Source organism: Mobula hypostoma, chromosome X1 (assembly GCF_963921235.1).
Source record: "Mobula hypostoma chromosome X1, sMobHyp1.1, whole genome shotgun sequence".
NCBI lineage: Eukaryota > Metazoa > Chordata > Chondrichthyes > Myliobatiformes > Myliobatidae > Mobula > Mobula hypostoma.
This window is the reverse complement of record NC_086128.1, coordinates 57,470,008-57,482,392: the sequence shown is the minus strand read 5'-3', so window position 1 is coordinate 57,482,392 and position 12,385 is coordinate 57,470,008. Positions and strand designations below refer to the sequence as shown.

The 12,385-nt window shown below is 43.2% G+C and overlaps 1 protein-coding gene across 7 annotated transcripts in view; it reads left to right on the top strand.

Annotated features, from left to right (window-relative positions):
- Positions 1 to 12,385, top strand: part of LOC134340419 (phosphatidylinositol 5-phosphate 4-kinase type-2 beta) — a 258,524-nt gene that overhangs the window by 232,772 nt on the left and 13,367 nt on the right. For 5 of the 7 annotated variants that reach the window (XM_063037629.1, XM_063037630.1, XM_063037626.1 and 2 more), the window contains one exon: positions 7,829 to 7,953. In XM_063037629.1, coding sequence (XP_062893699.1) covers positions 7,829 to 7,953 — 125 coding nt within the window. The remainder of the gene's footprint in view (positions 1 to 7,828; positions 7,954 to 12,385) is intronic. The other 2 variants (XM_063037625.1, XM_063037628.1) reach the window with 1 other exon arrangement.

Sequence of the window (12,385 nt, the reverse complement as noted above, 5' to 3'; positions counted from 1 at the left end):
ACTCACCACTATACTGAACTGATTCCACAACCTATGGACCAACTTCCACAGATTCTATAACTCATGTTCTAAGTATTATTTATTTACTTATTTATTGTTCTATTCACACTTTGTTTTTTGCACATTGGTCACTCTTTGTATGTAGTTTTTCATTGTTTCTATTGTATTTCTCTGTTCTACTGTAAATGCCCGCAAGAAAATGAATCTTGTGGTAGTATATAGTGACATATACTTTGAACTTCGAATTGTAATAAAATCTTACTATTCTTAAACTCTTAATATCTTTGCAATAAAGGCCAATGTGCCATTTTTCTCAACCACCTGTTGGACTTGTGTGATAAATCAAAAGTGGTGTCAAATCAGCACATAGGAGGGAGGTTGAAAATCTGGCTGAGTGGTGACAGAACAACAACCAGAACTCAATGTCAGTAAGACCAAGAAGCTGATTATTGACTTCAGGAGGAGGAAATCGGAGATCCATGAGCCAGTCCTCATTGGGGGATCAGAGGTGGAGAGGGTCACCAACTTAAAATTCCTTGATGTTATCATTTCAGAAGATCCCTCTTGGGTCCAGCATGCAAGTGCCATAATGAAGAAAGCACAGCAACGCCTCTAGTCTCTTAGAGGTTTGTAAAGATTGAGCATGTTATCTAAAGCTTATGCAGATGTGTGGTGGAGAGTATATTGACTGGTTGCATCATGGCCTGGTATGGAAATCCCAATGCCCTTGTACAGAAAATCGTACAAACAGCAGTGAATACAGAGTAGTCCATCACAGGTAAAGTCCTCCCAACTATTGAGCACATCTACAAGGAGTGCTCCACATGAAAGCAGCATCTATCATCAGGGACCTCCATCATCCAGGTCATGCTCTCTTCTTGCTGCTGCCTTCAGGAAGGAGGTACAGGAGCTTCAGGTCCCACACCCCCGCGTTCAGGAACAGTTACTACCCTTCAACCGTCAGGCTCCTGAACCAGCTTGGATAACATCACTCACCACAATGCTGAACTAACTCCACAACCTATAGATTCATTTTCAAGTTCTCGGTATTATGTATCTGTTTTGTATTTACAGAGTTTGCTTTCTTTTGCACATTGGTTGTTTGTCAGCCTTTGTTTGTGTATCAATTTTCATTGAGTCTGTTGTGTTTCTTTGTTTTCCTGTAAATGCCTGCAAGAAAATTAATCTCAGGCTAGTATATGGCGACAGATACATACTTTGATAATCAATTTATTTTGAACTCAGCAGGCCATGTTAGTATCTTTTATTACAACTTCAGCTTTAACTTTTTAAAAGTTTGTTTTAACCATGCATCTTTTTTTTCATTTTGCATCTTATTTTGTTCATTCTATCTGCAGACTAGATGAAATTGAAAAATTCCTGCTGAATGCAGTCACAGTGCGATGTTGAGGGAGAGCTAACCTGGCCTGGATTTTTATTGGAAACGAGAAACATTTCTCGATGTATAAATTATCAGGCTGGTAAATCTGGAATTAAAAGCTAGCATCTATGCTAATAACTATGAAGGAGCTACACACAGTGTCCACTTTATTAGGTACACCTATATACCTGATCATTAATGCAAATATCGAATCAGCCAATCAGGCGACAACAACTCAGTGTATTAAAGCATGCAGACATGGTCAAGGGGTTTAGTTGTTGTTCAGAAATGTCACCATGGGAAAGAAATATTTATATCTGTGCACTTGTAATGCTACTATGACACTATAATTTCCTTTGGGATCAATAAATTATCTATCCCTAAATGTGATCTAAGTTACTTTAACCGTGGAATGATTGTTGGTGCCAGACAGGGTGGTTTGAGCATCTCAGAAACTGCTGATCTCCTGGGATTTTCACGCACAACATTCTCTAGAGTTTACAGAGAATGGTGTGAGATACAAAAAAAAATGCCCAGTGAATGGCAGTTCTGTGGGCAAAAATGCTTTGTTAATGAGAGAGGTCAGAGGAGAAAGGCCAGGCTGCTTATCGCTGACAGGAAGGTGACAGTAACTCAAATAATCACATGTTACCAAGTGATGTGCAGAAGAACATCTCTAAATGCACAACACGTTGAACCTTGAAGTGGATGGGTCCAGCAGCAGAAGATCATGAACTAGATACAGGAGGTGCCCGGTAAAGTGGCCACTGAGTGTACGTCATTGCTTTAAAAAAATAGAGCACAGATAGTTAAATGGTTATATAAGGTCTTTTTTCTAGTGTGGAGAGTCTTAAGCCTGAATGGAGGGAAGAAATTTCTGTTGCATTTATTGTACTCCATAAGCACCTCATTTGTTCCTACCTGTCTATACCTGCTATGTACCTTGTTTTCTCTCTTAATTGGGGCCTCAATATCTCTTGAAGACCAAAGACCCTACACTTGTTATCTTTACCTTTTATGCTGATGGGTATGTACAAGCTTTGTATTCTCTGAATTTCATTTTTGAAGGCATCTCACTTTCCAAGTACTCCTTTGCCAGAAGACAGCTTGCCCCAATCCACACTTGCCAGATCATTTCTGATACCATTGATATTGTCCTTTCTCCAATTTAAACCTCAACCCACGGAGCAGGCCTATCTTTTTGCGTATTCACTTTGAAACTAATGGCATTGTGGCCACTGGATGCAAAGTGTTTCCATACACAAACTTCTGTCACCTGCCCTGTCTCATTCCCTAATAGCAGATCCAGTATCACACAATCTCTCAAAGGGACGTCTACATACTGATGAAGGAAATGTTCCTGAACACATTTGACAAGCTCTATCCTATCTAGTCGTTTGACAGTATGGGATTCCCAGTCAATATGTGAAAAGTTAAAATTCCTCACTCTAACATACTTATGGTTTTTGCAGCAATTTGCGATATCTTAACAAATTTGTTCCTCTAAACTCCTAGGACTGTTAGGCGGTCTGTACTCTAGCCTCAGTAACATAGTCATACCTTTCTTATTTCTCAGTTTCACCCATAATGCCTCGGTACTCGTGTTCTCCAGTCTGTCCTGAAGGAGCACTGCCATGATATTTTCCCTGACTAAATAACACCACCTTTAATCCCTCCTGCTCTGTCACATCTAAAACAGCAGAACCCCAGAATACTTTGTCCTGCCCCTCCTGCAACCAAACCTCACTAATGGGTACAATGTCATAATTCCAGGTGTTGATCCAGACCCTGAGCTCATCCGCCTTTCCTACGATACTTCTTCCATTGAAATATATGCAGCTCAGGATATCAGTCGCACCATGCTCAGCCTTTTTGATTCCAGACTTTCTGAACCACAACCTGTCCACCAACTGTTCTGGCACTCTGGTTCCCTTCCCCCTGCAACTCTAGTTTAAACTCCCCCCTCCCCAAGCAGCATTAACAAGCCTTCCCGCAAGGATATTAGTCCCCCTGCAGTTCAGGTGCAAACCGTCCCTTCTGTACAGATCCCTCCTTCCCTAGAAGAGAGCGAAATGATCCAAAAGTCTAATGCCCTCCCTCCTACACCAACTGCTTAGCCACATATTAAACTGAATAATTTTCCTAGCTCTGGCCTCAGTAGCATGTGGCCCGGGTAGCAATCCTGAGATCACAACCCTGTAGGTGCTGCCCTTTAACCTCATCACTCGTCCTACCCATGTCATTGGTACCTACATGGACCATGACCTCTGGCTGTTCACCCACCCACTCTAGAATGCTGAGGACTCAATCTGAGATGTCCCAAACCTTGGCACTCGGGAGGCAACATACCATCCAGGAATCGTGTTCTCATCCACAGAACCTCCTGTCCGTTCCCCTATAACTAACAAATCCCCTATCACCACAGCGTTCCTTTTCTCCGCCCCTTCCCTTTTGAGTCACAGAGGCAGACTTAGCACCAGAGACTCAACCACTGTGACTTTCCTCTTCCAGGTCATGCTCCCCCCCACCCACCCCAACAGTATCCAAAGTGATATACCTGTTGTTGAGGTGGATGGCTATAGGGGTACTCTGCACTGGCTGTTTAATTCCTATCCCTTTCCTGACTGTTACCCAGTTTCCTGTGTCCTGCACCTTGGGTGTAACTACCTCTCTGTATGTCCTATTTATCACCCCTTCAGCCTCCTGAATGATCCAGAGTTCATCCAGTTCCAGCTCCAACTCCTTAATGTGAATTGTTCGAAGCTGCAGCTGGATGCATTTCACACAATTGTCGTTATCAGGGACATTGGAGGTCTCCCTGTCTTCCCACATCCTGCAAGAGAAACATTCCACTATCCTGCCCGGCATCTCTTCTGTCTGAACTGAGCAGATATAAAGAAGGGAAGGAGAAAAAAAAACTTTACCTGGAGCTTTTCTTTTCTTCGCTTTGTCTGACTGAAGCCTAGAAGAGCTAATGCCTGATTGCCAGTCTGACTCTGTCCACTGTGCTTGCCTCTGCCTTCCTTTAATTTGCTCTTACTAATCAATTCCAAATGCTGACTGGTCACTGGTGAAAGCTGAATTACGCTGCTGTGGTCCGCTGCTGCCTTTTCCTACCTGGGCTGTGGACCTGAGTGAAATCCCTCCCTCTCAAACTTCTGATGTCCGGATTGGTTGCTGGTCAAAACTCAATTACATGTCTTTTGCCACAATGAGACTACTCTCAGGTGGTGGAGGAGCAACACCTCTTTTTCTATCTAGGTGGCCTCCAACTTGATGGCATGAACATTGATTTCTTCTGGTGAATTTTTTCCCCTCCCTCTTCCCTCTTCTTTTATTCTTTGCTCTGGCCTCTTACCTCTTCACCTGCTCATCATCTCCTCTGGTGACCCTCCTCCTTCCCTTTCTCCCTTGGTCCACCCTCCTCTCTCAGCCTTTGCCTTTTCCACCTATCACCTTTTAAAATGTAATCCTTTCCTCCCGCACCTTTTTATCCTGGCATCTCCTCTTTCCTTTCTCATCCTGATGAAGGGTCTCTGCCCAAAACATTGATTATTTATTCATTTCCATAGATGTAGCCTGACCTGCTGAGTTCCTCCAACATTTTGTTTGTGTGGCTCTGGATTTCCAGCATCTGCAAAAGCTCTTGTGTTTACAGATGGTCATATGGGTGAAATTTGGTGGCGCAGGCTGATTAGGCTTGTTACCATTTTGTATATTTAAATAAAAAACAGTGAAAAATATTTTCCAAACTTCAATATATAGATTGTGTGTATATAAAGTATCTGAGCATAAAGTGACTAATGGGAAATGATAAAGTGACAAAGTGACTTTTGATAAGACAAACTCTTCTTGGTAGCAGCAGGCCATATGAAAGCACAGTAGGGGAGTGACTGTGTCAGTGTAGGTCTGAGATGTGGAGAGTACGCATGAGGTTCATGGGGAGGAGGTGAAGGTGCTGAAGGCCTGTGGAGAGGAGTTGCTGATGTGAATGTAGTGGTGGTGGGGGGGGGGGGAGTGGTGAGGTGGGTTAATGGGTGGAGGTGTTGATCAGCCTGATGGCTTAGGGGAAGTAACTGTTTTTGTGTCTGGAGGTCCTGGCATGAATGCTGCATAGCCTCTTCCCTGATGGGAATCTACTTTTTGAAGGAGGAGTTTACACTGGTCAACTTTCCTTCTTTGATTTGGGATTTTCTATATTTGTTTTGTTTTTCAATGCTTATTTCCTGTTGATGGAACATTTCAAGTGCACAATGGTGACCTTATTTAACTGTATGACAACAATTCAGTGTATGTGAAATTCTGGGAGTCATTTCAATAATGTGACCTAAGGTGTTACATAGATTGAAACATTTCTCATTTCTAATCCAAACCCCTTCAACCTTGTAGATTGTTTAAGGTTGTACAGGACCATGATTTTGCAAAGATGGTAAATCCAACGCAAAAATTGAGCGAGTACAGGCAGTCCGCAGTTTACAAAAGGGTTCCATTCTTGCGAACCATTTATAACATGAATTTTCCATAATTGGGAGATCAGCAACAGTGAGTGGGAGAGGATCAGAGGAACAGTGGAGTTGGGAGAGTGAGCAGGTGTGAGAAATGTGGCTGGCGGCCTCTCTTCCTAGCTCAGTGCTCCCAGCTCTACTCGGCTCCACCCAGCCCCCAGTTGTTATGGTTCATTCTCCCAATTGTGCATCCATAAGTCAGGTGTTCATAATACAGGGAGAGACTATAATGGCTTTCACTCTAGTTCACTGGAACCCAATACCAGTTCACCTGGCACATACCATGCCCAATTATCCACAAAATATTTAATTTCCGCCCACTATGATTTCTGAACAGCTCATGAGTACTACTTTAAAGTAGAGCTTGATAGGTTCTTGATTAGTAAGGACATCAAACGATATAGGGAGAAGGCAGGAGAAGGGGGTTGGGAAGGATAAAAAAAATCAGCCATGATGGAATGGCAGAGCAGACTCAATGGGCCAGATGACCTAATTCTGTTCCTATGTCTTATGGTCAGTAACTTTTTAATGTAAATACACACACACACACACACACACACACACACACACACACACACACACACACACACAGAAATCTAGTTAATTGGAACACATCAGGACCAGTACGTTTTGGCCAAATTAAGCAGCTGTTGCAATTAGCCAGAGTTTCATGGAAATAGTTAAAAGGTATAAAAAAGACAAACTGGGTAACAAGTTATGTATTTAAATTAAATACATTGTATCATCAACAGCATTGTAACATTTCAGATGATTGTTGATTTCTTCAAATTCTTTGTAGGTCCTAACCTGTTGAAGTAGATGTTTCATTTCACTCCTGGCCATTTGTGGCATCTCGAAGCCTGAATGCTTGAAACCACAGTGAGCAAAACGGTTCTGAATTGTCTTACTGCTTATTTCTCTTCAACAATCAGTGACAAAAAGTCGCTGTTTTTGAACACAAACACACAGAACTGGCACTATCTAAAAACTGCAGTGTAGTGCAATTACACACGACTGACACCAGTTAGAAAACTGTTCACAGTCTCCTGCCTCAATTAAGCAGTATAGTGTCCCAAATAAACGAAGAGAATTCTGACTATTTTCTCGATTAGCTTTTTTTCTTTAGAGTTGTCCCAAATAAGCAGCTGCCCAAATGCCCAATTAACTAGGATCCACTGTGTGTGTGTGTGTGTGTGTGTGTGTGTGTGTGTGTGTGTGTGTGTAGTATATTATATGTATCGTGCTGTACTGCTGCCATAAAACAACAAATTTTACAACCAATATCAGTGGTAATAAATCTGATTCTGATTTGGAAGTTTTATATCAGCAACTAAATTACAATCAAGTGTTTTAGTTGCTCCAAACACAGCCTACATCCCACTGCACTCTTCTGTTTCTTGGTTTTAGTCGAATAAATAGTTTTTCCAGACAGCAGCATCTGGGAAATTTACTGTCTTTATATTTCAATAATCAGTGGGTAGACTGCCTGCAGTTTATTTAATATAGTAAGGATGGCATTGTAATATATGGTTGTTATTAAAATGGAGAACAGTATCAGGAATGTTTCTTTTTAAACATTAAATCTAACAAGCCTGGAGCTTGTAGACTTGGACTTAGCATTTCCATCAATTTCATGCCTTACCAATGAAGTTACTAATTAGGTGGTCACTATTGCCATGGTGATGACCAGGAACACTGTTGTGATTGACCGTTGTCACGGAAATTGTGATTAGCTAATTAGATGGTGTGTGTGAAAAGCGATGTTCTGTTCCATCTCCCACTCTGTCTCACCGGGGTCTTGGGTGAATTGTTATATGTGCAGAAAGTATGCAAATGTGAGTTTGTAAAGTTATTGTGGTCACAGCTGCACATTTCAAAAAGAATGTGTTCTCTAGTGCTTACATCATAACTAAGTTGTAATAGTCTTGTTCTCTAATGTCAGTCATACTGGCTAATTTTCCAGATGCCCCAAGGAAAGAAGTTTTCTTTATGGCAATAATTGACATTTTAACTCATTATGATGCAAAGAAGAAAGCTGCCCATGCTGCCAAAACAGTGAAACACGGGGTAAGTAGATCACCTGTGACAATTAAATTCAAACTCTGGGCACATTTGGAGATATGGAGAATTTGAGAATGATTAATAATACCAGTTTCTCTGCCCCTGCGCTTTATCCAGAAGCAACTTGCACATATCCTCAAGATTTAAGATTGTTTAAATTTCCAGTACTCAAGTGTAAAGGAGAATGAAATAATTGTTACTCCAGCTCCAATGAAGCACAATAAGATAAAGAACAATAATAATTTTGTAAAAGCACAATAAATAAAAATACATAAGATAGCTTGTATTCATTGATTGTATGTTAATAAAAATAACACTAGGCACAGGAGTGTGTGTACATGGGTGATAGACAGAGAATGATAAAGCAGCACACACTAAATGCTGGGGGAACTCAGCAGGCCAGGCAGTGTCGATGGAAAAGAGTACAGTTGACGTTTTGGGCCAAGACACTTAATCAGGACTGGAGTAAAAAGATGAGGTCAGCATAAGAAGGTGGGGGAGGGGAGGAAGAAATACAAGGTAGTAGGTGATAGGTGAAACTGGGAGTGGTGAAGTAAAGAGCTGGGAAGTTGATTGGTGAAAAATGATAAAGGGCTGAAGAAGGGAGAACCTGAAGGGAGAGGACAAAACGCCATGGAAGAAAGAGAAGTGAGAGGAGCACCAGAGGGAGATGATGGGCAGGTAAAAGGAGATAAGGAAAGAGAGGGAAATGGGAATGAGGAAGGGGTGGGAGGGTAGTGCCAGAAGTTCAAGAAGTCAATGTTCATGCCATCAGGTTGGAGGCTCCCCAGACGGAGTATAAGGTGTTGTTCCTTCAATGGGATCATTGCGGCAGTAGAGGAGGCCATGGACTGACATGTCGGAATGGGAATGGAAAGTGGAATTAAAATTAGTAGCCACTGGGAGAGCCTACTTTTTCTGCCAGACCTGTAGGTGCTCGGTGAAACAGAGTCCCAATCTACATCAGGTCTCACCAATATACCCCACACTGGGAGCACCAGATTCAGTAGATGACCCCAACAGAGCCACAGGGAAAGTGTTGCATCACCTGAAAGGACTGGGGCCCTGAATGGTAGTGAGGGATAGTGGCAGGCATGGCACTTGTTCGGTTTGCAAGGATAAGTGCCAGGAGGGAGATCAGTGGGGAGGGATGAATGGACAAGGGAGTCATGTAGCAAGTGATCCCTGTGGAGAGCAGAAAGTGGGGAAAGATATGCTTCGTGGTGGGAACCCGTTGGAGATGGCGGAAGTTACGGCGAATTATTTACTAGATGTAGAGGCGTGGGGTCGTAGAGGACAAGAGGAACCCCATCCCTGGTGGGGTGCTGGGTGGATGGGTTGAGGTCAAATGTGTGTGAAATGGAAGAGATGCGGGTTAGGGCAGCATTGATGGTGGAGGAAGGGAAGCCCCTTTCTTTGGTAAAGTAGTAGTGGTTGAGGCTGTGAAGGGGTGGGTTAGTGGGTGGAGATGTTGATGAGCCTGTAAACGATTACTTGTATGCTGCAAGGATAAGGTGTTAATCCTATTAACAGACAAGCAGTTGTCCCAATAGAGCCTGAATTCAGATCCAATTTTTGCACATTACTGAGGTATCGTCAGATATTTTGTTCTGTTCATTGTCTTTGTTGCTTTTTCCCGCATCTTCTCCCTATCTCAGTCATGGTATCTCCTCAAAATGTATCTCAGTCAGTACTGTTGGGTGGTGGGAGGAAACCAGAGCACCCAGTGGAAACCCGGGGTCGCTGGCAGAATGTGACATCCTCGGAGTTGATGATTGGAATGATGATCGGTGTTGTTCTTCAATGAATTTCTCTAATTATTACGTGGCACTAATCCAGCTCTCTTTTACTCCTGAGTAACACACAAAAGTACTGGAGGAACTCAGCAGGTCAGGCAGTATCCTGATCAAGAGATTTGGCCTGAAATACCGACTGCTTCATAGATGCTGCCTGGCCTGCTGAATTCCTCCAACGTTTTGTGTGCCTTCATAATGATTACCAGCACCTAGAGAATCTCTTGTGTCTCTTTTACTCCTTCCTACCCTCTAATTTATAGAACTAGTGAGCTTGGCCATTTTGACTTGAATTCCCAGTGGATTCTGACTCAACAAAACCAGTTGCAACCTAGTCAAGGCCAATGTCAGCTTGGTTTCCAAAGGGGAAATCTTGCCTGACAAATCTGTTGGAATTCTTTGAGGAAATATCAGACAGTATAGACAAAGGACGTTATTTGCTTGGATTTTCAGAAGGCCTTTGACAAGATGCTGCACATAAGGCTGCTTAACAAGATAAGAGCCCATGGTATTACAGGAAAGATACCAGCATGGATAGAGCATTAGCTGATTGGCAGGAGGCAAAGAGTGGCACAAAGGTTGGCTGCCGGTAATTAGTGGTGTTCCACAGTGGTCAGTGTTGGGGCCGATTCTTTCCACTTTAAATGTCAATGATCTGGACAATGAATACAAAGATAGGTGGAGAGGCGGGTAGTGTCAAGGAAGCAGGGAGTCTGCAAAAAGACTTGGACAGATTAGAGAATGGGCAAAGAAGTGGTAGATGGAACACCAGGACCGGACGAGATGTACCCCAGGCTACTGTGGGAAGCGAGGGAGGAGATTGCTGAGCCTCTGGCAATGATCTTTGAATCGTCAATGGGGATGGGAGCGGTTCTGGAGGATTGGAGGGTTGCGGATGTTGTTCCTTTATTCAAGAAAGGGAGTAGAGATAGCCCAGGAAATTATAGACCAGTGAGTCTTACTTCAGAGGTTTGTAAGTTGATCGAAAAGATCCTGAGAGGCAGGATTTATGAACATTTTGGAGAGGCATAATATGATAAGGAATAGTCAGCATGGCTTTGTCAAGGGCAGGTCGTGCCTTACAAACCTGATTGAATTTTTTGAGGATGCGACTAAACACATTGATGAAGGTAGAGCTGTAGATGTAGTGTATATGGATTTCAGCAAGGCATTTGATAAGGTACCCCATGCAAGACTTATTGAGAAAGTAAGGAGGCATGGGATCCAAGGGGACATTGCTTTGTGGATCCAGAACTGTCTTGCCCACAGAAGGCAAAGAGTGGTTGTAGATGGGTCATATTCTGCATGGAAGTCGGTGATCAGTGGTGTGCCTCAGGGATCTGTTCTGGGACTCCTTCTCTTTGTGATTTTTATAAATGAGCTGGATGAGGAAGTGGAGGGATGGGTTAGTAAATTTGCTGACGACACAAAGGTTGGGGGTGTTGTGGATAGTGTGGAGGGCTGTCAGAGGTTACAGCGTGACTTTGACAGGATGCAAAACTGTGCTGAGAAGTGGCAGATGGAGTTCAACCCAGATAAGTGTGAAGTGGTTCATTTTGGTAGGTCAGGTATGATGGCAGAATATAGTATTAATGGGAAGACTCTTGGCAGTGTGGAGGATCAGAGGGATCTTGGGGTCTGAGTCCATAGGACACTCAAAGCTGCTGCGCAGGTTGACTGTGTGGTTAAGAAAACATACGGCGCATTGACCCTCATCAATCATGGGATTGAGTTTAGGAGCCGAGAGGTAATGTTGCAACAAAATAGGATCCTGGTCAGACCTCACTTGGAGTACTGTGCTCAGTTCTGGTTGCCTCACTACAGGAAGGATGTGGAAACCATAGAAAGGGTGCAGAGGAGATTTACAAGGATGTTGCCTGGATTGGGGAGCATGCCTTATGAGAATAGGTTGAGTGAACTCGGCCTTTTCTCCTTGGAGCGATGGAGGATGAGAGGTGACCTGATAGAGGTGTACAAGATGATGAGAGGCATTGATCGTGTGAATAGTCAGAGGCTTTTTCCCAGGGCTTGGGAGTAGGTACAGAGGAGATGTCAGGGGTAAGTTTTTTACGCAGAGAGTGGTGAGTGCGTGGAATGGGCTACTAGCAATTGTGGTGGAGGAAGATACGATAGGGTCTTTTAAGAGACTCCTGGATAGGTACATGGAGCTTAGAAAAATAGAGGGCTATGGGTAACCCTAGGTAATTTCTAAGGTAAGGACATGTTTGGCACAACTTTCTGGGCCGAAGAGTCTGTATTGTGCTGTAGGTTTTCTGTGTTTCTATAAAAGCAAGAATATAATGCTGAGGCTTTATAAGGCATTGGTCAGACTACACTTGGAATATTGTGAGCAGATTTGGGACCCTTATCTAAGAAAGGATGTGTTGGCATTGGAGAGGGTCCAGAGAAGGTTCACGAGAATGATCCTATGAATGAAAAGGGTTCTCCTCAGAGAACTGGAGCTGCAGCTCAATGACTTTTGGCTCATATGGAAAACTGAGAGGTGATAGATAGGAGCCACAGGGAGGTAGTCACCCCTTAGTTGCAGGAGACAAGTACCTGGGTGACGGTCAGGAGAGGGAAAGGAAAAGGGCAGCCAGTACAGAGTACCACTGTGGTCATTCCCCTCAATAATAAGTATACCG